The 24,520-nt window shown below is 42.5% G+C and overlaps 1 protein-coding gene across 2 annotated transcripts in view; it reads left to right on the top strand.

Moving 5' to 3' along the window:
- LOC119875995 (zinc finger protein 708-like) overlaps positions 1-24,520 on the top strand; it is a 45,594-nt gene that overhangs the window by 4,543 nt on the left and 16,531 nt on the right. The window contains exons 2-5 of one of the 2 annotated variants that reach the window (XM_038527925.1): positions 4,701-4,845; positions 5,802-5,859; positions 21,559-21,685; positions 22,543-22,638. In XM_038527925.1, coding sequence (XP_038383853.1) covers positions 4,844-4,845; positions 5,802-5,859; positions 21,559-21,685; positions 22,543-22,638 — 283 coding nt within the window. In that variant the 5' untranslated portion in view covers positions 4,701-4,843. Of the gene's footprint in view, positions 1-4,700; positions 4,846-5,801; positions 5,860-12,309; positions 12,713-21,558; positions 21,686-22,542; positions 22,639-24,520 lie in introns of those variants that run through there. The other variant, XM_038527926.1, reaches the window with a different exon arrangement.

Here is a 24,520-nt window from a genome sequence, read left to right as displayed (position 1 = left end):
ACAGGAATCCATACAGGAATTCCATAGATGTGGAAATTCCAAAGACTGTCAGGCAAGATGAGGAGCCAATGTCATGCTGAACTAAGGAAAAAGGACTGGGGACCTGGAGCTTCAGAGGAAAGGAAAACATTTCACACGGCAATAAGAAGGACACATATTTGGTAATGACATCTTTGTCCTACCTTAGAGATGGGTCACTGAGATAAACTCTGTTAATAACTCTTATTCTGGGAAAGACCTCACCCCCCAATTTAGAATCTACTGTGTGTTTAAGGGACGGAGTAAAGGTTCTCTCAAGCCTGCAGGATCCCAAGTACCCTCAACTCAAAATCCTCACAAGGCCAATGTGGCACATTCGGGAAGTGGTGGTGGGGCAGCATAGAGACTGTCCTGCACTCCTGCAATTCCCCCATCTGAAACTTCAAGAGTCTCACATGTTAGAAGTTGACCTGGTAGATTGTTTCATGCCATTGATCCAGTATTTTGCTCCTAACAATAGGTCAGTTTAATCAAACTCATTTCAACAGGGGAATGGGGTAAACTAGGTGATGAACCTTAAGGAGGGCACTAGATGTAATGAGTGCTGGGAGTTAGATGCAACTGATGAATCCCTAAACTCTATCCCATGAGCGAATAAAACACTATTTGTTAAGTAACTTGAATAAATTTGAAAGAAGAAGAGGCGACGATGCAGGTGTATTTTTAAGTTAGCCCATTGATAGAATTAATGTTACTAAATGGGAATGGTTAGTAATTAGACCAAATGTTAAGGCAGTTTCTGAGGTCTAATGGTAGCCAGTTGAGCATATTTCTAGCTATTCGTCTTGAAGGATCTTCAGATAGAGTAAGGGCAAGTACAGGCAACCTCACAAATCTTCCTGGCTTCCAGTTGAAATTCCTTTGGTAATCTTTACATTGGCCGATAGAGCTCAGCACTAAGCTTGTCTATACATGAACTGTTATGATGATTTCTTTACATCCAATGATTTGCATATAGTTTTCAGAGAGCTTCAGGAAAAATCCTCTCCAGTATACCTTCCCTGATCAGGAGTCAGTGTTAGCATTGCTTAAAGGCCTGGCCACATTCTTAACCATTTTAAGGTTATTCTCTAATATGAAGTCTCTGATGTGGACTAAGTGGTGAGCAGTCCTTAAAAATTTTCTCAAATTTTAAACATTTTCAGGTTTGCTGCGTTATGAATTATGTGATAATGAGTAGGTATTGAAATATGATTAGAGGCCTTCCTGTATGTTTACACGGGTAAGGTTTTTTCACAAATGAATTCTCTGACGTTGAATAAGGCCTGAGATCTGGATAAAGGCCTTGTTACATTTTTCGCATTGGTAAGGTTTCTGTCCAGAATGAATTCTGTTGAGTAAGGGTTGAGCGACGGTTAAAGGCCTTCCCACATTCTTTACATTGGTAAGGTTTCTCTCCAGTACGAATTATGTAATGTATCATGAGGCCTGACCGCTGACTAAAGGCCTTACCACATTCTTGACATTGGTAAGGTTTTTCTCCAGTGTGGATTTTGTGATGTTGAATAAGGTTTGGGTACTGCCTAAAAGCCTTGCCATATTCTTTACACTTGTAAGGTTTCTCTCCTCTATGAGTTCTGTGATGTTGAGTCAAAGTTGAGTGTTCATTAAAGGCCTTGCCACACTCTGAACATTTGTAAGGTTTCTCTCCAGTATGAATCCTGTGATGTCCAATAAGAATTGAGTGGAATTTAAAGCCCCTGCCACAGTATTTACATTTGTAAGGTTTCTCTCCAGTGTAGATTCTCTGAAGTTCAGTAAGGCTTGAGTGATAGTTAAAGGGCTTGCCACATTCTTTTTGCAAATGTAACTGTCAAGTTTCTCTCCCGAATGGATTCACCTATGTCCATATAATAATCAGAGGTACTTCTACATTTTACCACATTCTTCACATTTGTAAGGTTTCTCTCTACCATGGATTTGCTGATGTTGAGGTAGCATTGAGGGCCCATCAAAGGCTTTGCCACATTCCTTGCAAATGTATCTTTTTCTTTTTAAAAGATCTTATTTATTTATTCATGAGAGACACAGATAGAGAAGCAGAGACATGGGCAGAGGGAGAAGCAGGCTCTCTGCAAGGAACCCAATGTGGGACTGGATCCCAGGACCCAGGGATCACGCCCCAAGCCAAAGACAGACACACAACTGCTGAGCCACCCGGGTGTCCTGTATATTTAGTCTTGATGACTGGCTAAACGTGTTCGCTGGTTTATTACATCTGTATGTTTTTTTTTTTTCCCCCACACATCAATTCTCTGATTACCACCAACACTGGGGGGTCTGGTTAAGAGCTTTCATGCTTTCATTATATTTATGAGGATTCCCTCCTATAGGGACACTCTTATGTACAGTAAGTTTGGAGCTTTCAGAAAACACTTCTAATTTTTGGAAAGAAGCGTCTACACACAGCTTTGGCAGGAAGTCTGGGTGGCATGTGAAGATATAGCTGAAAGATATCAAATAAGAGAAAAGCAAAATCATCCCATTTACTACTTTCAGATGAGTATAATGAAAACTCCTAAAATGCAAAATTAAAATTAGAGAACTTCAGCAAGATGGCTGAGAAGGAATCACCAGGACTTTATTCTTCCATGAACAAATACACTTGCGTACAATGTAGTCACCACATGGCGTAATAGGTATTTCTATTGTCATGTTGTAGCATGCGTTACTTTCCTACACCTCAAAAAAATCAGGAAAAGTACCATTTTGGCTCACAATTGGCAGAGAGAAAGAAATTTAAACTTAAAATAGAAATCAACCAAATAGGTTGTAGTAAAAGCAGTAAAATATCTACGATAGGAAGAGTTGCTAGTAAGAAAAGATCAACAAAAATGACATACTTTTAACTGAATCAAGTAAGAATGAAAGAGAGAAAACCAACTAAAACCAGAAGAAATGAAAGCAGACACAGTATCAGTGATACCTTAGGAATAAAGTAATTATGAGAGGTGATGATGCATAATTACTATGCCAGTAAATAGGTATCAAAAAAGCATGTATAAATTTCAAAAAAGGTATAACCTACCTGACTCCACCATGGGGAAATATTAGAAAAAAAACAATCTCAGCTGATCTACAACTACTGAGTGGCTTGAAAAAGCAATAAATAAAATAAAATAAAATAAAATAAAATAAAATAACACCCTAAGAAAGAAAAGCCCTGTGTCAGATGAATTCACCGGATAATTCAAACAAACATTTAATGAGAAAGTACTTCATGATCTCCTCCAACATTTCCAAGGAGTGAAGAGAAGTGAAACATCAAACACTCTCTGTGACATCAGCATTTATAGGTTATCACAGCCCAGAGGAAGACACTACAAGCAAAGAAGATGACCAGGTACTACCTGTGACAAGGAGTCCTACAAAGTCCACAATTAATTAAACAACTCAAATCAAAAGAACATTTTACTATTTTACAACATGATCAAGTGGTAATTCTTCCTGATAATCAAGGATGTCTCAAGATATGGAAATCTATCAATTTCAGACTGCACATTAACAGAAAAAAGATCAAACATGACATAATCCTATTAATGCACACAGAACAAGAATCTGAGCATTTGGGACAGTGGTTCAAGATAAAAAACACTCAACAATAGGAATAGAAGAAGACTACCCTCACCTGATAAAGGCCACATACATACCAAAAGGTGAAGTCTAACTTATTCAATAGTAAGTGACTGAACATTCTATTTGATCAGAAGCAAGGTAAAGAAGTGACTTTACCACTTCCATTCAACACAGCATTATATATTCTAGTCTGAAACATTAGGTCAGAAAAAAATACATAAAGGGAATCCAATTGGTAAGGAAAAACTAGGGTGCCTCTGTGGCTCAGTGGTTGAGCATCTGCCTTTGGCTCAGGTCATGATCCCAGGGTCCTGGGGGTCTTTAAAAAAAATAATAAGGAAAGAAACTAAACCTTTCTCTGTTCCCAGATGACTTAATTTATAGAAAACCGTAAAGAACCTTATTTTTTTAATTTTATTTAGCTTTTCATTATTTTTATTCTTATTATATTTATTTATTTATTTATTTATTTGAGAGAGACAATACATGAGTTTGGGGGGAAGGGAAAAGGGAGGGGGAGAAGCAGACTCCCCACTGAGCAGGGAGCCCACCACAGGCCCTGAGATCATGACCTGAGCTGAAGTCAAGTGCTTAACTGATTGAATCACCCAGGAACCGCTCCTACTTTAATTTTTATCCTGTTTTATATTTTGGTTATGTTATATTGTTTATTTCTCCTAATTTTCATCACTAGACTTCCACGCTGGGTCTAGATTTATTTGATTTTTTTTAATGCTATAAATGCTGGAGTTAAGAAAAAAGGTTTATTTCCTTTTTAAAAGATTTTATTTATTCACGAGAGGCACACAGAGAGAGGCAGAGACATAGGCAGAGGGAGAAGCAGGCTCCATGCGGGTAGCCCGATGTGAGACTCAATCCCAGGACTCCAGGATAACATCCCAAGGCGAAAGCAGACGCTCAACCATTGAGCCACCCAGGCGTCCCCCAACTGCCCCTTTAGAACACACAGGAGAGATGTCCAATGTTCAGAATTGACCTCCACAGCCAAGTACTAGACACAAGAATAAAAGGTGTAAATTGGAGTTTAAGTTATGGACAGTACTATTTTTTGCCCTGTTGTATAGAATTCCCATTCATCTACAGAAGCGATGATGTTACCTTAAGGAAGGGGAAGTTAAAGCTGAAAAGGAAGCAATGTGAAGACTTTTCTCCACTACTGTTGTGCCCAAGATTGCGAATCCGAGAAACCACCAAGGAGCCGACACCGATGCAAGTACACGAGGGTTTATTTACAAGTTTGAGCTTGGGTCCAAGTATACTCCATACAGCAGAGCAGGGGCTTGGACCCCGAGACTAAGAAGCACAGCAGTGTTATAGGGGCCAGTGGCCAATGAGATTGTAACATACGTAGAAAGTTGCACAGTCATGTTGGTCTACACGCAGGTGGCCATTGAATTACGATTCACCTTATAGTGACCATTTGAACTAGCCTATTATTCTGGTTAGAACTTGCTGCAGTTTTGGGGGGCAAAAGAGGGGTTTTCATTCCTTGGCTGGTTAAAGGTCAGAGGTCCCGCATTCCTAATTAGGTGTGCTGGTTTCTGATGAAAGTGTGCTTAATAGCTAAGCTAGGGTGAGGGAGTGCCTTAAACAATAGGCAGGTCGTGTGGGGGGGTTTTACATGAGATGAGTGTAGCACAAAATGGAGTTAGTCCTGCTCTGCTTGTCCAGGGGTAGGGGATTTTTGTTAGATTTCCTGGGTCCCACGCTACAAAACACAACTTTTTTCCTTCACTGCCCAGATCCAAATTCCAATCATTCAAAGAGGAAACTTCCAAGAGACAGTCTTCAAAGGAAGGAAGGAAACCTTGAGTGTGTTATGGAAAATCTGGAAGCAGTGATCCTCACCCAAGAGGAGGAGGTGTCCGTAGTTCTCTAACACCACATCCTGTAGAGTATCCGCTGAGTGTCGTTCAGACATATCTACTCCTCCTGAGAGAATTCTTTGGCCACATCCCTGAATGTCAGCAGTCCCTGTAATAAATACCAACCACAGTTACCAAGAAGCCTTAGGCAGAGTTCACAAAGGTCCTAAAGATGAAAGACAGCATTAATGTCACCAGCTAGACCCCAAGACCTGACCTTCACTGTTTACCTGCTTGTACTCTCCAACCTTTGTCCCACATTTTACTTACCCTCTCTTTCTACCACATCTTTTACTTCAGGCAAAACACCCGATGGGCAGAGTCTCCTGTGATGGAAACAGAAACTATCCAAGGAAAGGTAAGGACTGATCTTGATGTGGGAAACAAAGGCAGAAAGAAATGTATATAACATTAAATGTCCCTATAAAATCCAACCCATTAAAAAAAAAAAATGCAACCCATTGACAAATACATAAGTCAGAGTATAAAGTTCCTCCAGGAAGTACTCAACTCTCTTAAGGTGAATGCCTTACTAGTGGGAAAAACAACCTTAGTTTGACAATAACAAGGCCATTGTGTCAGGTTGAGTGTTGTTTTTTTTTTTTTTAAGATTTTATTTATTTACTCATGAGAGACACAGAGGGGTCGGGGAAGGGAGAGAGAGAAGGAGAGAGAGAGAGAGAGAGACAGAGACACAGGCAGAGGGAGAGGCAGGCTACATGCAGGGAGACCGTCTTGGGAGTGGATCCCGGGTCTCCAGGATCACGACCTGGGTTGAAGGCAGAGCTAAACCTGCTGTGCCACCCGGGCTGCCGTGGTCGACAAAATCCATTTGGAACTTCCCTTATCTTTACTTTTCCTGCCGCAGAATATATGATCAGTTGGTCCTCATAGTCTCTGGGCAAGTGGCGCCAGCAGACAGCGGGCAGCAGGCTGCAGCAGCAACAGCAACTCCTTTTACTGGTGGGTCCTGACCCCATGCTTTAAAACAATCACTTTTGTGCACCAAAGACCTCTCAAGAATTCTTTCTTGATTAAGTAAAACTGCATCACCTGAGGAAGACCTTGAGCCAGCCCAATTGAGCTAAACCCCTAACTTACTCTTTATAAAGGTAACAAACAGTAACCTCTGGGGTAACCTATAATTACTTTTACCTCATTCTATTACCAAAATTTCCAGCCAAGGAGGAGCACGAACCTCAGTTACATAAAATGTTGTGCCCAAGATTGCAAATCCGAGAAACCACCAAGGAGCCGACACCGATGCAAGAACACGAGGGTTTATTTACAAGCTCGAGCTTGGGTCCAAGTATTCTCCATACAGCAGGGCAGGGGCTTGGACCCCGAGACTAAGAAGCACAGCAGTGTTATAGGGGCCAGTGGCCAATGAGATTGTAACATACGCAGAAAGTTGCACAGTCATGTTGGTGCACACGCAGGTGGCCAATTGAATCACGATTCACCCTATAGTGACCATTTGAACTAGCCTATTATTCTGGTTAGAATTTGCGCGCAGGTTTGGTGGGCAAAAGAGGGGTTTTCGTTCCTTGGCTGGTTAAAGGTCAGAGGTCCCTCATTCCTAATTAGGTGTGCTGGTTTCTGATAAGGGTGTGCTTAATAGCTAAGCTAGGGTGAGGGAGTGCCTTAAACAATAGGCAGGTCGTGTGGGGGGTTTTACATGAGATGGCGGGTGTAGCACAAAATGGAGTTAGTCCTGCTCTGCTTGTCCAGGGGTAGCAGATTTTTTGTTAGATTTCCTGGGTCCCACAAACACACAGGTATGTGTACAACTGTTGGGGCCTTATGCCAAGCTCTACATATGATGACAAGTCTCCTCTTTCTAAACATCCAGCCTAACCCTAATCAGCAGGAAACCTTTCCCCTTGCTCTGTGACTCTCTGCTTGGGATATTATTCTCTGTGATCTCCTCATTGGCAGTAAATCAAGTTTCTTTTGGGTCACAAACAAACCTGGTATATTTTCTATCTGTTGTTATACTACCTTTCAGGCTTTTAAGACAAACATGCTAATTTTGTGATCTTTTTTTAAGATTTTATTATTTACTTCATTTTTTTTTAAATATGCTATTTATTTATTCATGAGATACAGAGAAAGAGACAGAGAAAGAGAGAAAGGCAGAGACACAGGCAGAGGGAGAAGCAGGCTCCATGCAGGTAGCCCGACGTGGGTCTCGATCCCGGGAGTCCAGGATCACTCCCCGAGCTGAAGGGGGCACTAAACCGCTGAGCCACCCGGGCTGCCCAAGATTTTATTATTTATTCATGATAGAAACGGAGAGAGAAAGAGAGAGACAGAGACATCAGCAGAAGGAGAAACAGACTCTGTACAGGGACTGGGATGCGGGACTCGATCCTAAGACCCCATGACCACAACCTGAGCCAAAGGCAGTTGCTCAAACTTTCAGCCACCCAGATGCCCTAATTATGTGATTCTTGTGTGTTGTTTTTCTTTTAAATACAAAGAAGTAAATAGAAAGTTAAATCTAGGAGTGCATGGGTGGCTCAGTGCTACAGCATCTGCTTTTGGCTCTGGTCAGGATTCCTGGGGCCTGGGATGGAGTCTGCAGCACACATGGAGACTCCTTCTCCCTCTGCCTAGGTCTCTGCCTCTCTCTTTGTGCCTCTCATGAATAAATAAATAAAATCTAAAAAAAGAAAAGAAAAGAAAAGAAAAGAAAAGAAAAGAAGGATAACTATGACACTAAGTATGGAGTAACATAGAAACCCACAAGATGGAGGTCTGATTGAGAGCCTCCACTCCCAGAAGTAAATATCTCACTGCATGACCGTGAGAGCATTCATTGTCCATTGGAAACTAATGTGATGTGGGCCTGGAGCTAAGGATCAAAAAGGTATTCTGAGAATATTTTGTTGCAAAAAGCTGTTTATATTAAAACATAGGGACAGGACCACACTGGAGGGCAGAAAGACCTGCAGTATCCTTTTGAAAAGCCCATGATTATATACTTTTAAGGTGGGGGCAAAGATAAGGGGAATTTCTAAAGAGACTTTCATATATTAACGAAGATTTGCAGGATCCTGGAGGTCTGGCTATTGCCAAACAAAAGTTGCTTTTGGCCTCTAACAAAGCATTAACATTAAGGCAGTTGTGAATTCCTTCAGTCCTCTCAGACACTGCCCATCTCAAGTATTTATCAGGGAACATTTCTTTTGCTTTTGTTCTCATTAGAAACTACAAGCGAAAGAATTCAGAAGTTTCCTGTTTATTTATTTATTTATTTATTTATTTATTTTTTATTTATGATAGTCACAGAGAGAGAGAGGCAGAGACATAGGCAGAGGGAGAAGCAGGCTCCATGCACCGGGAGCCCGACGTGGGACTCGATCCCAGGTCTCCAGGATCCCAAAGGCAGGCGCTAAACCACTGCGCCACCCAGGGATCCCAGAAGTTTACTGTTTAAATGTAATAGTTTCCTCACATCCTTCAGTAAACCTGTCTAAGATCTTAGGAAAGATAAGAAAGTATGAATTTTATAGGGAGAAGTCTGGCAGAGAGGAGCAAGCCAAGGAAAGGAAGGTAACATTAACTGTAGGAAACAAACTAGTAGCAGTGCCTAAAGAGATGGGGGAACAGAGGGCTAGCTGAGGACAAATGATGAGCCAGGGCCAGCACATTGACAAGTCCTTGAAACAGGCAGAGGGACATTCCTCTCCGGACTCAACTGTCTCGATGGTCTTACTTTGCGTAGGGCAAAAGGCAATCTTTGCCTGACCCCCAGGAGCCTGTTAGTCTACTTTAACCTTTGAAAATTCTTTTAGAAATGTCCTTTATTTCTACACCCCCAAGGTAGATGTTGGCGATCATCCCCCCAGCACATGACCCACAGATATATCCTTGTGAAGGGTCTCATGACTCAGGTTTTATTAGACGGTAATACGTGGCCTTTTCCCAACAATTGCCAGCCCCTTCAAGGTCCTGGAAACCTTGCTTCCAGAATTCCTTAGAGAGTATGCTATCCTCAAACCCCTCCCAACTCCCAGGTGAATAATCAGCCACCCCTCACAGGCCCAGGTTGGGGACTCTTCCTGCCCGCAGGCCCTGTCCTTGTGCTTTAATAGAACCACCATTTAGCACCAAAAGATGTCTCAAGAATTCTTTCTTGGTTGTTGGCTCTGGACCTAACCTATATTCCAAAACTTCATCAAGGGGACTGTTGTTACTGATATGTTTTTGTCCTCCTCAAATATAAAACCAGAATATTAATTGAATTCTGAGAACACAGTGGATTTATACAAATTTCAGTCACATATACTTTCACTGTCTTGTAATACCTCATATATATTTACATATGTTCAAAATTTTTATTTATTTATTCACGAGAGACACAGAGAGAGAGGCAGAGACACAGGCAGAGGGAGAGTCAGGCTCCTCGAGGGGAGCCAGGCATGGGACTGGATCCTGGGACTCTGGGACCACGCCCTGAGCCAAAGACAGACTCTCAACCACTGAGCCACCGAGGCGTCCCTACCTAGTATAGTTTAAATAGAGTATCTTTTTCATATTCTTTTTTTTTATTTAAATCTTTTTCATATTCTAAACAGCAAGTCTCTTCTTTTTTAAGAGCATTCTGTGTTATCCTGGACCTTATATATATAATAGCGTTTATTTGTGTGTTTTCTTACTCCTGGCCTACACAGAGCTGATAAGCATTCAGGTGGGCCCTAAAGGACAAGTGTTTTCCTTGGCTGATATCCCAGGACCCCGTCAGCAACAGGAATGTTGGACTCAATATCTTCTCTATGGATCTGTCAGCGAGTCAGCTTGCAGAACTGTAATTGTAGGGTAGCCCTAGTGCCACCTTCAGCCCGGGGTGTGATCCCGGAGACCCAGGATCGAGTCCCATGTCAGGCTCCCTGCATGAAGCCTGCTTCTCCCTCTGCCTGTGTCTCTGCCTCTCTTTCTCTCTCTGTGCCTGTCATGAATAAATAAATAAAATCTTAAAAAAAAAAAAAAAAAAACGAACTGTAATTGTAAAGTACAACTGTTGGGGCACCTGGCTGGCTCAGATATTGAGTGTCTGCCTTTGGTTCAGGTGGTGGTCCTGGGATGGCGCTAAGCCGCTGAGACACCCAGGCTGCCCAATAAATAAAAGTCTTAAAAAAAAAAAAAAAAAAGTAGACTTCTAGGGTCCTGGGGGTCAAGCTAAGATTTCCTTTTGCCCTTAGCAAAGTATTAACACCGAGAGAGTTGTGTCCATAGAGGAATGTCCCTCTGCCTGTTTCAAGGAACTTGTCAAGGTGCTGCCCTGGGCTTGTGCTTTGTCCTCAGCTGGCTATCTGTCCCCACCACCTGCCACACTGTTTTCCACAGTGAATGTGCATATTGCCCTCCCACCACCAATATATGAGAATTCTAATTTGTCAACACTCTCCTTTGAAATTTTTTCTCCATTTTAGACATTCTAGAAAATACTGAGTGGTTTCTCACCGTAAAATATGAAATGGTCTTCCTACAGTTGTCCTGATGACTCAAACTGAAACCACTTAAAAGCATAAACTTGAACAAAATCAAAATGGCTGCATTAAAACAGCAGCAGGACTTAAACTAAGCATCCCTTTTCCTCTGTTCTGCAAACCTCCTCTCCCCTTTCTTAGCCTTTTGTTTCAGGAACCCAGTTCCACCCTGAAAACATGATGAACAAAGCTGGTAGCACAGACACAATTCCAGTCAAAACCAGCTACATCCTGTATTTTCCCACAAAAGCCCAGCCCCTTCCTCTATTTTAATGAATAGAATATAATGATTTTTAATGTGTTAACACTGATATGTAATGAATGATGTATTATCTGGCCACCACTAATTCCCTACCTTACTTTAAGAATGTAGACCACAGGGATCCCTGGGTGGCGTAGCGGTTTGGCGCCTGCTTTTGGCCCAGGGCGCGATCCTGGAGACCGGGATCGAATCCCACGTCTGGCTCCCGGTGCATGGAGCCTGCTTCTCCCTCTGCCTGTGTCTCTGCCTCTCTCTCTCTCTCTCTCTCTCTCTCTGTGTGACTATCATTAAAAAAAAAAAAAAAAAAAAAAGAATGCAGACCACAGGGATGCCTGGGTGGCTCAATAGTGGGCATCTGCCTTTGGCGCAGGTCAAGATCCCTGGGTCTTGAGATCAAGTCCCACATCAGGTTCCCACAGGAAGCCTGCTTCTCCCTCTGCTTATGTCTGCCTCTTTCTGTGTCTCTATCTCTCATGAGTAAATAAATAAAGTCTCTAAGAAAAAAAAATGCAGACCACAGACAGTATCTACCACCCATTTGGTAACAGAGTGACATAATACAACTAGTAATCCCTTTTCTCAGTGGCCTCAGACTTTTTATAAGGCATGGCTATATTTCCCACAGTTTATGTATTGCATCATTTTCTCCTCCTTTTAACACTTGGGACAACAAGATGAATATATTACAGATGATTTTAAAGGTATTATTGGCTGTTTAGGTAAACTCCTCCATGATAGTGCTACCTGACATCCATTCTGTGTAGTCAGGTGGTTTGCAGGGGACGTGAACTGACACCAGACCTTTTCACTAGTGCACTCCCCAAATAACACCCTGCAGAGTCACAGGATAATAATAACTACTGATATGATACCTCAACTACCCCCTTGAGATCAACCATCTTCCCAGGCACCCTAGGCATTCCCCCTGTGCACACTGTATTTTTTTTTTAAGATTTTATTTATTTATTCATGAGACAGAGAAAGAGAGAGAGACAGAGACACAGGCAGAGGGAGAAGCAGGCTCCATGCAGGGAGCCCAATGTGGGACTCGATCCCGATCCCGGGACTCCAGGATCACACCTCAGGCCAAAGGCAGGCGCTAAACCGCAGAGCCACCCGGGCTGCCCTGTGCACACTTTAGAGAAGATCCCCACAGAGTTTACTTAATCTGTTTTTGTTTCAATGGCTCATTCTGGACTTACCCAGGAACTCCAAAGCACTCTACCCATGGATCCTAATAACAGATTGAATCCCACGTCGGAATGGAGGGGTTCTTTTTTGTTTAAATGAATATCCACACATGGCAGTACTGCGTATGTAATAGATACCCCATAAGTAGGAGGAAAATATTCCAACATGAGGCAAGACATGAGAGAGGAAAATCATAGGAAGAATAATTGCATGACTTCTTCATGTGGAAAGAGGAAACCTGTTTCTGGGTTGCATACCTGACTGTGAGTACACAAAGATAAATTGTATTTGTTTTATTTTTTAATTATCTCCAGTTCTTCTGTATCTCCTCAATTTCTTTCCAAGCTACAGCATATGCATCTCAGACAATTTTCCACCTGTGTTGTGTCTAGAGTGTCCACACTGACCTCTTAATTGAAATTAGAGGGATGTGAGGCAGGTGGGCCAAGGATTAATTCAGACATTTAGTGAAATCTAATAATCCATTTCATTTTATAGCTGTGTGCTTGTTTTCAGCTATACCAAGAAAGAGCAATACTTACAGAAAATAAGATGTATGTATATATATACATATTTTAAGATTTTATTTATTCATGAGAGACAGAGAGAGAGAGAGGAGAGAGAGACACACATAGGCAGAGGGAGGAGCAGACTGCATGCCTGGAGCCTGATGCCGGACTTAATCCTGGGACTCCGGGATCATGCCCTGAGCCCAAGGCAGGACTCAACTGCTGAGACAGTCAGGTGTCCCACCTGGTCAGTTCTAAATAAAAGACTGTCCTTGGAGGCCCACGTTGACAATCCTGTCAGGACCCCTCTCACTCTTGAGAGCTTTTTCTGTATCCTTGCTTAATAAAACTTTATGGCTTTATTCACTCTCCTCTGTCTTTGAGATTCATTCTTGGATTCCTTGAGACAAGAATCTTGCTCTTCCACTTCATCAGGAGCTATCTGGTTTCAACAGGAATTGGGTTTGTGCTACAAGCTCAGTTTATAATGTTTTCAGTTGGGGATCCCTGGGTGGCGCAGCGGTTTGGCGCCTGCCTTTGGCCCAGGGCGCGATCCTGGAGACCCAGGATCGAATCCCACGTCGGGCTCCGGGTGCATGGAGCCTGCTTCTCCCTCTGCCTGTGTCTCTGCCTCTCTCCTCTCTCTATGTGACTATCATAAATAAATAAAAATTAAAAAAAAAAAATGTTTTCAGTTGGGATCAGTTTCCTTAAAAAAAAAAGAAAAAAAAAAGTCTAAGAAGGGAGGAGGGGAAGATTCCCAAAAGAGAAAAAAGGTTACCAGGTTTAACATCATGCCTCACTGATGTTTTGTTTTGTTTTGTTTGTTTGTTTGTTTTATAAAGATGGGTCTTTTTTTTTTTTTTTTAAGATTTCATTTATTTATTCATAGACACAGAGAGAGAGGCAGAGACACAGGCAGAGGGAGAAGCCTACTCCATGCAGGGAGCCCAATGTAGGACTCGATCCCAGGTCTCCAGGATCATACTCCAGGCTGCAGGTGGCGCCAAACCACTGAGCCACAGGGGCTGCCTGCCTCACTGATGTGTTAATGCAGATGTTTTAATTTTTTTTTTTTTTTTTTATGATAGTCATACAGAGAGAGAGAGGCAGAGACACAGGCAGAGGGAGAAACAGGCTCCATGCACCGGGAGCCCGATGTGGGATTCGATCCCGGGTCTCCAGGATCACGCACTGGGCCAAAGGCAGGGGCCAAACCGCTGCGCCACCCAGGGATCCCTTAATGCAGATGTTTTAATGCAGACATTTTGATTTTCTTTAACTTCATACTTTTAATTGGTTTCAAGTTCAATCACCCGGACAACCATAGTAAGACTACTTCATATTTTACAGTGAGAAACCATTGATTATTTTCTAGAATGGCTAAAATAACGAAGACACGATAATACCCAATTGTATTTTATTTTATTTTTGATTTTTATTTTTTTAAGATTTTATTTATTTATTCATAGACACAGAGAGAGAGGCAGAGACACAGGCAGAGGGAGAAGCAGGCTCCATGCAGGGAGCTCGACGCAGGACTCGATCCCAGGTCTTCAGGATCAGGCCCTGGGCCGAAGGCCGCACTATACCGATGAGCCACCCAGGCTGCCCCAGATAATACCCAATTTTAATAAAAATATTGAGGAATTAGAATTCTCATTTACTACTGATGGTGATGTGGGAAACAAAGGCAAAAGAAAAAGTTAAATTTCCTTACTGCCTGCAGCCTATTGACAAGTCCTTGAACTAAGTAGAGTGACCTTCCTCTCGGAGCGCAACTATCTAGATGTTGACACTTTGCTTAGGGCAAAAGACAATCATACAATAACATTATTCTATCACCACACCCTCCTCCTGTCCTTCCCCCCCCCCCCATCTATGAGTCTATTTTTTATTTTTGTAAAGATTTTATTTATAAATAATGAAAGAGAGAGAGTGAGTGACCTGGGGGTAGAAGCAGAGGGAGAGGGAGAAGCAGATTCCCCACTGAGCAGGGAGCCCCCATCCAAGACTAGATCTCAGGACCCTCAGATTATGATGTGAACCCAAGGCAGACATTTAACAGACTGAGCCACCCAAGTGTCTCCTTTGTGTTTACTTTAACATATAAAAATTCCTTTGGAAACTACCTTTATCTCTACCTCCCAAGATACATGTTAGCAATTTTCTTCCGACATATAGCCCACCAATATACATCTGAGGTGTCTCGTGACAGGATTTATTGAAGAGTACTAAGTGTCCTTTCCTTCAAAGGAGCTAGCCCCTGGAACACCTGGGTCGCTCAGCGGTTGAGCCTCTGACTTAGGCTGGGGGCGTGATCCTAGAGTCCCGGGTTCGAGTCCCACATCGGGCTACCTGTGGGGAGCCTGCTTCTCCCTCTGTCTGTATGTCTCCCTCTCTCTATGTCTCTCATGAATAAATAAAATCTTAAAAAAAAAATAGCTAGCCCTGTCGACATCCTGGAAGCCTTGTTTTCAAAATGCTTTGGAGGCGCATGCTGTCCCTAACATAAAGCAGAAACATGAAAACTAGAAAAATCAGTGTTTGCAATTTTTATATGTGAGGAATTTCTGGAGAGAAAGAGGACATGGCCTCTGACCCAGGACACCAGGCTTTCCAAACAACGGGCCATTTCTTCTCTCCCAACTTGGAACTATATAATCAGTCACCTGTTGCAACCCCAGTGCAGCTCTTCCTGCCCATGGGTCCTGTCCCTGTGCTTTAACAAAACCACCTTTCTGCACTAAAAATGTCTCAAGAATTCCTTCTTGGCAACTGGCTCCAAACCCCAACACTTTACATCAATGGGAATTTCTTTTTATTTACTTATTTTTTTAAAGATTTCTCTTTTTTAATTCACGCATGAGAGACACAGAAAAGAGGCAGAGACATAGGCAGAGGGAGAAGCAGACTCCCTGTGGGGAGCTTGATGTAGGACTTGATCCCAGAACCCAGGGATCACACCCTGAGTGGAAGGCAGAAGCTCAACCACTGAGTCACGCTGGTGTCCCATCAATGGGAATTTTAAAAAGTACATTCAATTTGTAACATTATTTGGCAGGGACTTATGAAAATAAACTTTCCTATGGAAAGGGAGCATTTTGTCGCCACGAAACATGTCTCTTTGGCCTAAGGATTTTTTTATTTTATTTTATTTTATTTTATTTTATTTTATTTCATTTCATTTCATTTCATTTCATTTCATTATTTCATTTCATTTCATTTCTTTATTTTATTTTATTTTATTTTTATTTTTTTTAATTTTTTATTTTATTTTATTTTATTTTATTTTATTTTATTTTATTTTATTTTATTTTATTTTATAAGATTTTATTTATCCACAAGAGACACACAGAGAGACAGAGACAGAGGCAGAGGGAGGAGGAGCAGACTCCATGCAGGGAGCCCAATGCAGGAGATGCGGGATGCGGGCCTTGTTTCCGGAATCCAGGATCACACCCTGAGGGGAAGGCAGACACTTAACCCCTGAGTCACCCAGGGGTCCCACCTAAGGATTATTTTAAAGAAACAAAGGAAAAGCTCTGAAACCCAGTAGAAGGTGCCTTTTTCAACACACATTTGTTTACTTATAAGGGAAAGCTCCACTTGTAAGGGTGTTTTCCTCCGCGTAGCTGCAAGAGGGAGAAAGTGTAAATTCCAGAAACTGATCACTGGAGAAGACATGGATTTAAATCTGGATAACAACCAAAAGGAACGGTTATTCGTTTTGGCCTGGTCGCCTCTCCAAATGCTTCCCAATAGGATCATGTGTGGAGTTCAAAAAGAATCATATCTAGTACACCCCCATTCTGTCATTCCGTGAGGGTGGAAACAAGTGTTGTTTTAATTATATGCACATGAGCCTGGAAGGGTCAGTTCCATGCAGCACACTTTTCCTAGCTTCCAGTGGAATCTGCATCTGTGGAAGCGTAGGCCCCCTGAAAGCAGAGAAGGAAAAACTCAAAGATTGGTCTCCAGGGGGATCCCTGGGTGGCGCAGCGATTTGGCGCCTGCCTTTGGCCCAGGGCGCGATCCTGGAGACCCTGGATCGAATCCCACGTCGTGCTCCCGGTGCATGGGGCCGGCTTCTCTCTCTGCCTCTCTCTCTGTGTGTGTGTGACTATAATAAATAAAAAATTTTTTAAAAATTATTAAAAAAAAAAAAAGATTGGTCTCCAGGGAGAAAATCAGTTCTGAATTGCTCCTGACACAAAGGATGAGGAAGTTGGACCTTTGCATTTCAAAGTCCTACCTGAAGGTGAGCCGCTTACAAGAGGCTCTGCTGGTGGCTTTAAAGGCATTTTTTCCTGTTGCAGCTGTGATTTCTGGAATCTCTTCTGAGAAAGAGCTCTAGAAAAGGAGGTGACAGAAGAAATGGCCAGTTGTCAGGTAATCCTTGCATCCCAGGTCAGAGGCCATGTCCTCCTTTTCTCCCCAAATTCCTCAGATTTAGATATTACAAACATTGGTTTTTCTAGTTCTGATGTTTCTGCTTTATGTTTGCACCTAATTTTTAAACCTTTTCAGAAATGACACTCAAGATCAGGTCTTTAGACCACTTCTCCCTATTAACCAGAGCCTTTTATCCCTTCTCCCCAATCTGGCTCTCAGTAGGCCATCAACAGTTGTCACTTTGAATTACAGACCTGTGTGCAAGTATTGAAAATAATTCCTTTGTGAGAGATCCACGGGGACGGTGTTGAGTTAAAGAATCCTTTTTTTTCTTTAGATTTTATGAATTTATTCATGAGAGACACAGAGAGAGATAGAGGCAGAGACACAGGCAGAGGGAGACGCAGGCTCCATGCAGGGAGCCTGACGTGGGACTGGATCCCGGGATACCAGGATCACACCCTGTGCCGAAGGCAGGCGCTAAACTACTGAGCCACCCAAGAATCCCCCAAAGTAAAGAATAAACACAGTGGATATAAGATCCAAAAAAAAAAAAAAAAAAAAGGAATATTCTCTGAGAACAAACGGGGCCCAGTCTTACTGTTTAGAACATGGAGAAGGTACTATATTTAAAATATACTAGCTGTTACAGGAAATGGAAACCATCTGTGACTCTGTTCGGTTTCTGCCGAGGGCATTCTGAGCTTTATGGTCTTTCTGGGCATCTGAGCTTTATGGTCTTTCCGATATGGGATTCCCTGCCTAGGACATTCTGCAGTTTTTCCTGTAAAGTTCAGCTCATTCCTAGGGGCCTAAGATGGCTGTACTTGTGCTAATGCTAAACTTGAGGTGGAATGGCCTTAATTTTTCTCGGCCTCCACAGCTGAAGTTTGTATAAATGAAGAGTATTCATAGTTTACAGTCTGATTTACTCTTTAGGGGCCACAAGAATGTGGTGCCTAAATGGGGTGTCTCTTGATTGAAAGTGGGCCCCTAAATATAGGGCGACCATCAGTTAGAAGCTGGTAGCAGAGGAAGTGAGAGAATTCACCTGAGGCAGAACAAAGGAGCTAGAAGTTCACATTGAATAGACAGCGAGGGAGCTGGAGGGAGCTGCAGGTAGGACCACAGAGGAGAGGCTGTCTGCAAAGACGTATAGAGGGTGGGGGCTGTGGTTAAAGGGGGAAGATGAGGACATATGGCAACAAATGGAATCTTCCCTTTTTTGGGGAAGTGTACCTGGTTGTGAGAAGCCCATTGGCTAGTTCAGGCCTCTGGACACTTCAGGGTGGGTTGCCTGATGGGCCTGTCTGCATTCAGCCAGGTGGTCACTGGCTCTTTCTGCATTCCATTGCTCAAGCCTGTTTGCCTAAAAGCAGCGTCTATGAAGAACACATGTTGCAGGGTTCTTGTCTGCCGAGTGGAAGAATGACTCTCGTAGACACAAAAGGGTGAAGTGATAGTTTACCAAGTGAGGGTGAGAACAGAAAGAAAGCTGTCTAGAGTGAGAGGGGTTTCAAACTGGTTGCCAATGAAGGCTTTTATGTTTGATCTTGTATAGACACCTGACCCGGGGACTTAAATCTTGACATCACCACTGATAGCACCACGATTACTTCTCCTTTCGCTATCTCATCTCTGATATTTAAAACAAACGAGTTGGTCTGTTTATGTTCCCTTATCTGTGGTTTCTTAGGCTCCCCATTTCTGGGATTTTTGGTGAGCCCTGCCTGTCCCTTCCTCAACACCAGTAGTAATGGGTCCTTCAGTGTTCCTTAGGCACGGATATCAACGTTTCATTACAGCTGGTGTTAACTTCTTTTGGTTTGATGCTCTGCTAGATGTCTCGGCTGCAATGATCCTATTTTCCTTTTCTATTTGTAAGGATCTTGGATTTGCTGAGCAATGTGCAGAAACCATCCCTTTTCACCTGGAAACTTCTTTCTTCTGAGTTTCTCTTTGCTTGTAGTTTCTTAGGAGAACAAAGCAAAAGAAATGTAGGTAAAATGAAACGTCCGTAGTGAGATTTGCAGCTCACTGATAGATAATACTTGAGACAAGCAGAGTCTGACTTTTCTCAGGGAATTCACAGCTGCCTTAGTGTTAATGCTTTGCTTGAGGCAAAAAGCAACCTTAGCTTGATGGTAGCCAGACTCCCAGGATCCTAGAAGTCCTCTTGAACAGATGTAAATCCCTTTAGAAACTTATTTTACCTATACTGCGCAGCCCCCCACCCCCCGGCTTAAAAGCATATAATCCATGCTTCCTCAAAATCACACTGCAGCTTTTTCTGCCCAAGGGTCATATCCCCGAGCGTTAATAAAAAAAGGATTTTTTCCACCAAAAATGTCTCATGGATAGTTTCTTGACCTTTTACTCCCAACCCACACCAAGCAGTTTCCACTGGACAAATGAAAACTCAGCTTCATGTAGTTGATCATATCGACTTCAGGGAGTGGAGGTTCTCCATCAACCAGACTTCTATCCTGTGAGTTTTTATTATATTCCACACTTATGTCACTGACATACTCCTTTTTTTAAAAAGCTTTTATTTATTTACTCATGAGAGACACACAGAGAGAGACAGAGATATAGGCAGAGGGAGAGCAGGCTCTTTGAGGGGAGCCCGACCTGGGACTCCATCCTGGGGCTCTGTCCAGGGACTCCATCCTGGGACTCCATCCTGAGAACTGGAATCACGTCTGGAGCGAAAGGCCGAGGCTCAACTGCTGAGCCACCCAGGCGTCCCACACTTCTGGTTTAAAGGCAAACATTTTTTGCTTGTATTCCCTCATTGTGCTAGACTCAAATAATAGCTGTTTTGTATCTATATCATGTCTTTGTATAGATAGGGTGAATGAAAGAAACATCATTATCCACAAAGAGATTTATAGTCTCAGGTCATTGACAGTGTTTCTTAAATTTGTCACCATGACAATTTGCTGCTCTGTCACGTTTTTTTTAAAGATTCTTTATTTGTTTATTTGAGAGAGAGCGCGTGAGCACAAGCAGTAGGAGTAGCAGAGAGAGCTACTATTTAAAAAAAAAGAAAAGTTGATGATTACATTTGTAGCCCACCAAAACTTTCCCTGTAAGAAAAATAAACAACTTAACTGTATGATATAAACATAGTATTCAATAATGTGCATACCTAAGTTGATGCTTTCAATATGCAACTTCAATTGGATCAACACACAGTATTTATGTATTTATGTATTTATTTAAAGATTTTATTCATTCATGAGAGACACAGAGAGAGAGAGAGAGAGAGAGAGGCTGAGACGCAGGCAGAGGGAGCGGCAGGCTCCATGCAGGGAGCCCAATTCGGGACTCAATCCCAGGATTCCAGGATCACGCCCCTGGGCTGAAGGCAGGAGCTAAACCGCTGAGCCACCCAGGGATCCCCAACACACAGTATTTATAAGTTTTGTGGATCACATGCTATCCTCTGACCTCAAAGTTAGTACATTAGAGCCTAATACCATGTTAAATATTATTTTACTGCAGAAAGCAGGAGACTTCTGTAAGACAGAACTAGTTCTAAAATAGCTCAAATGACATGAGTTCCCTGCTTGGTGAGTCACAGATGGAAACTACACTACATGGGATTCTCACACACAGGGATCTTGATTTGCCACAAATAAGATTATAGGGTATAACTTCCAAAGCAGAGACTCACAGAGCAAGGGGAAATGATAAATGATTTCCTATTATGGGGGGGTTAGGGTGGATATTTAGAAAGGGTAGCCTGTTACCTTATGTAGAGCTGGCATAAGGTTGCATATAGACGTTAAGAAAATACTTTGTACTTTAGGTAAATGATGTTTGTCCTCCATGCATGGAGAATTTTAGTATTATAATGAGGTAAAAGTAACTGTAGATGACTCCATGGGTTACACCTTAGTCTGTCTGCCTCAACCTGCGCCAGGCCAAACACTTCCTCGGGGCAGTCATTCCCCTTCTTCATTGGATAGTTTCTGTTTCACCACGGGAGACTGCCCATGAGGTGTTTTGGCCTCAGTAAAGGATAAAGTGGAAAGAAGAGTGTAAGTAAAATGTGAGATACTAGGGTTGGCATTGATAAGCAGGTAAGCAGAAAGGGTCATTTCATGGGTTTTAGCTGGTGACACTAACTCCCTCTTTCATCTTAGGTACGTTGTGAACTCTTGTCAATGGCCATTTGGTAACTGTGGTATTTATTGCAGGGACTGCTGACATTCAGGGATGTGGCCGTAGAATTCTCTCCGGAGGAGTGGAGATGTCTGAACCATACTCAGCGGGAATTATACAGAGATGTGATGTTAGAGAACTATGGACACCTCCTCTTCGTGGGTGAGAATAACCGCTCTGAGATTTCCCAAACCAACTCAAGGTTTCGTTCCTTCCTTTGAAGACTGTCTCTTGGGTGATTCCTCATTGCATGACTGGAATCCAGTCCATGCAGTAAGGAACATAAGTTGGGGTTTTAGGATTTTTTTTTAAATTTTTATTTATTCATGCCGGGGTGGGGGGAGCAGAGGAAGCAAGGATCTTGACTTGGGACTTGATCCCAGGACTCCGGGACCACACCCTGAGCCAAAGGCAGATGCTTAAGCAGATGCTCAACCGCCGAGCCACCCGGGCGACCTGGGGTTGTAGGTTTAGAGAAAAATCTTAATGATACTCGCTTTTCAGCTTTAGCTTCCCCTTCCTTAAGGGGGTAACATCATTTCTGTAGATTAGTGGCAATTCTAAACATTGAGCAGCATAAAGTGGTATTGCCCACATGTTTTTTTTTAATATTTTTATTTATTTATTAGAGACACACAAAGAGAGAGAGAGAGAGGCAGAGACTCACACAGGCACAGGGAGAGGCAGGCTCCATGCAGGGAGCCCGACGTGGGACTCGATCCCAGGTCTCCAGGATCACGCCCTGGGCTGAAGACGGCGCTAAACCACTGAGCCACACGGGCTGCCCTTATTGCCCACATTTAAACTCCAATTTTTACTCATTATTATATCAGTAGTACTTGGGAGTCGAAGTCAGGAAGTGAATATTTGATACCCTACCTGTTCTAAAGTGGCTGTTGGTCAACAGTGTTTGGAAATCATCTTCTGTTATTTTACAATGGCCTCTCTTCTCTATTGAGCACAATAGTGGATTGAAAGAATCTCCAGCAATACTTCTATTCCCTTTTTCTAATAAACAGGTCTAATTGTATCAAAGCCAGATTTGGTCTCCTTTTTGGAGCAAAGGAAGGAACCTTGGGATCTGAAGACAAAGAAGACAGTAGCCATCCATCCAGGTAGGTGGGAATATGTGAAGCAGATGACAGAAGTTGAGGTCCAAATCTAAAGGAGGACGATAGACCCTGAAGTGCGGTTCCAGTAGCTCTCCTTGAATCAAAGTCAGTTGGGGAAGCCCAGTTTTATTTCTCTGTCTCTTCCAAAGGGACATCTATTATGCAACATTATCATGCTCTTTTATTCTCTTAAGGATTCTCCTTCAGGTCCAGTTATGGTCCATCACATCCACAGGGAGGGCCAGGAGACTCCCATGGGAGTGGGAGGGCCTCCACAATCTGAGAGGTTTTCCATCGTTTTGAGGACCTTAGGGAAATCTCCCTGTTTCTGAAGAACTTGATGCTAACTAACTCTTTTCTAAGTTCTGTTTTGCCTCGTGTGGGAAGTGTGCCAGAGTTGTGGTGGCCATACGGGTTTTGGTGCAGAAATCCCAGGAACACTAGAGACAGACATCCCATGATTTCTGATTTATGCATTCCACTGTTATGGAGGCTTTAATCTTAATCAGACAAAATTAGAAACTCAGTGATTTCATCAGATAAAGTCCCTTGATGATCCTTGCCTGAATTATTTAAGATTTGCATACTAGTTCTTGGCCAGTTACATTATTTATTCTACCTTTATTTGCTATCACTTTATTTTTTATTCTTTTATGGTTGTATTCATTTATTCATGAGAGACACAGACAGAGAGAGAGAGAGAGTCAGAGACATAGGGAGAGAGAAGCAGGCTCCATGCAGGGAGCCCGATGTGAGACTCGATCCCGGGACTCCAGGATCATGCCCGAGCTGAAGGCAGGGGCTCAACTGCTGAGCCACCCAGGCATCCCTAGATCAAAAGTACTGATATGACATGGGCATGTATGTGCTTTGTAAGAAGTGAAGTAGATAGTAAAATTCCCATATTGAAAAAATGTTTTGCGTATAGAATAATTTTACTTCGAATAATTCTTTTTTTAAAAGATTTATTTTTTAAGTTTTATTTATTTTTTTTTAATTTTTTTAAAATTTTTATTTATTTATGATAGTCACACAGAGAGAGAGAGAGGCAGAGACACAGGCAGAGGGAGAGCAGGCTCCATGCACCGGGACCCCGACGTGGGATTCGATCCCGGGTCTTCGGGATCGCGCCCTGGGCCAAAGGCAGGCGCCAAACCGCTGCGCCACCCAGGGATCCCTATTTATTTATTTTTATTTTCATTTTTATTTTTATTTTTATTTTTATTTTTATTATTTATTTTAAAGATTTTATTTATTTATGAGACATAGAGAGAGAGAGGCAGAGGGAGAAGCAGGCTCCATGCAGGGAGCCCGACGTGGGAACTCGATCCTGGAACCCAGGATCGTGCTCTGGGCTGAAGGTGGCGCCAAATCGCTGAGCCACCTGGGCTGCCCTATTTATTTATTTATTTATTTATTTATTTATTTATTTATTTATTTATTCATTCATTCATAAGAGAGACACACACACACACACACAGAGAGAGAGAGAGGCAGAGATGTAGGCAGAGGGTGAACCAGGCTCCTTGTGGAGAGCCCGATGTGGGACTTCATTCCTGGACCCGCGGATCACGGCCTGACCAAAGGCAGATGCTCAACCGTTGAGCCTCCCAGGCATCCCATACTTTAATTCAGTTTAGTATGTAGATTTCTAATTTTATTATATTTTTTAAAAATATTTTATGTGTTTACTTGAGAGCGCACAAGCAGGTGAAGAGGGAGAGGGAGAGGGAGACAGAGAAGCAGACTCTCTGCTGAGCAGGGAGCATGACATGGGGTTCTATCCCAGGATGCTGGGATCGTTACCCGAGTTGAAGGTGGATGGGTAACTGACTGAGCTACCCAGGTGCCCTTTTAAATATTCACATGAGCAGAGTTTTATGTT

Source organism: Canis lupus, chromosome 1, assembly GCF_011100685.1.
Source record: "Canis lupus familiaris isolate Mischka breed German Shepherd chromosome 1, alternate assembly UU_Cfam_GSD_1.0, whole genome shotgun sequence".
Lineage (NCBI taxonomy): Eukaryota > Metazoa > Chordata > Mammalia > Carnivora > Canidae > Canis > Canis lupus.
The sequence above is the reverse complement of the archived record's forward strand: the minus strand, read 5'-3'. Positions and strand labels throughout refer to the sequence as shown.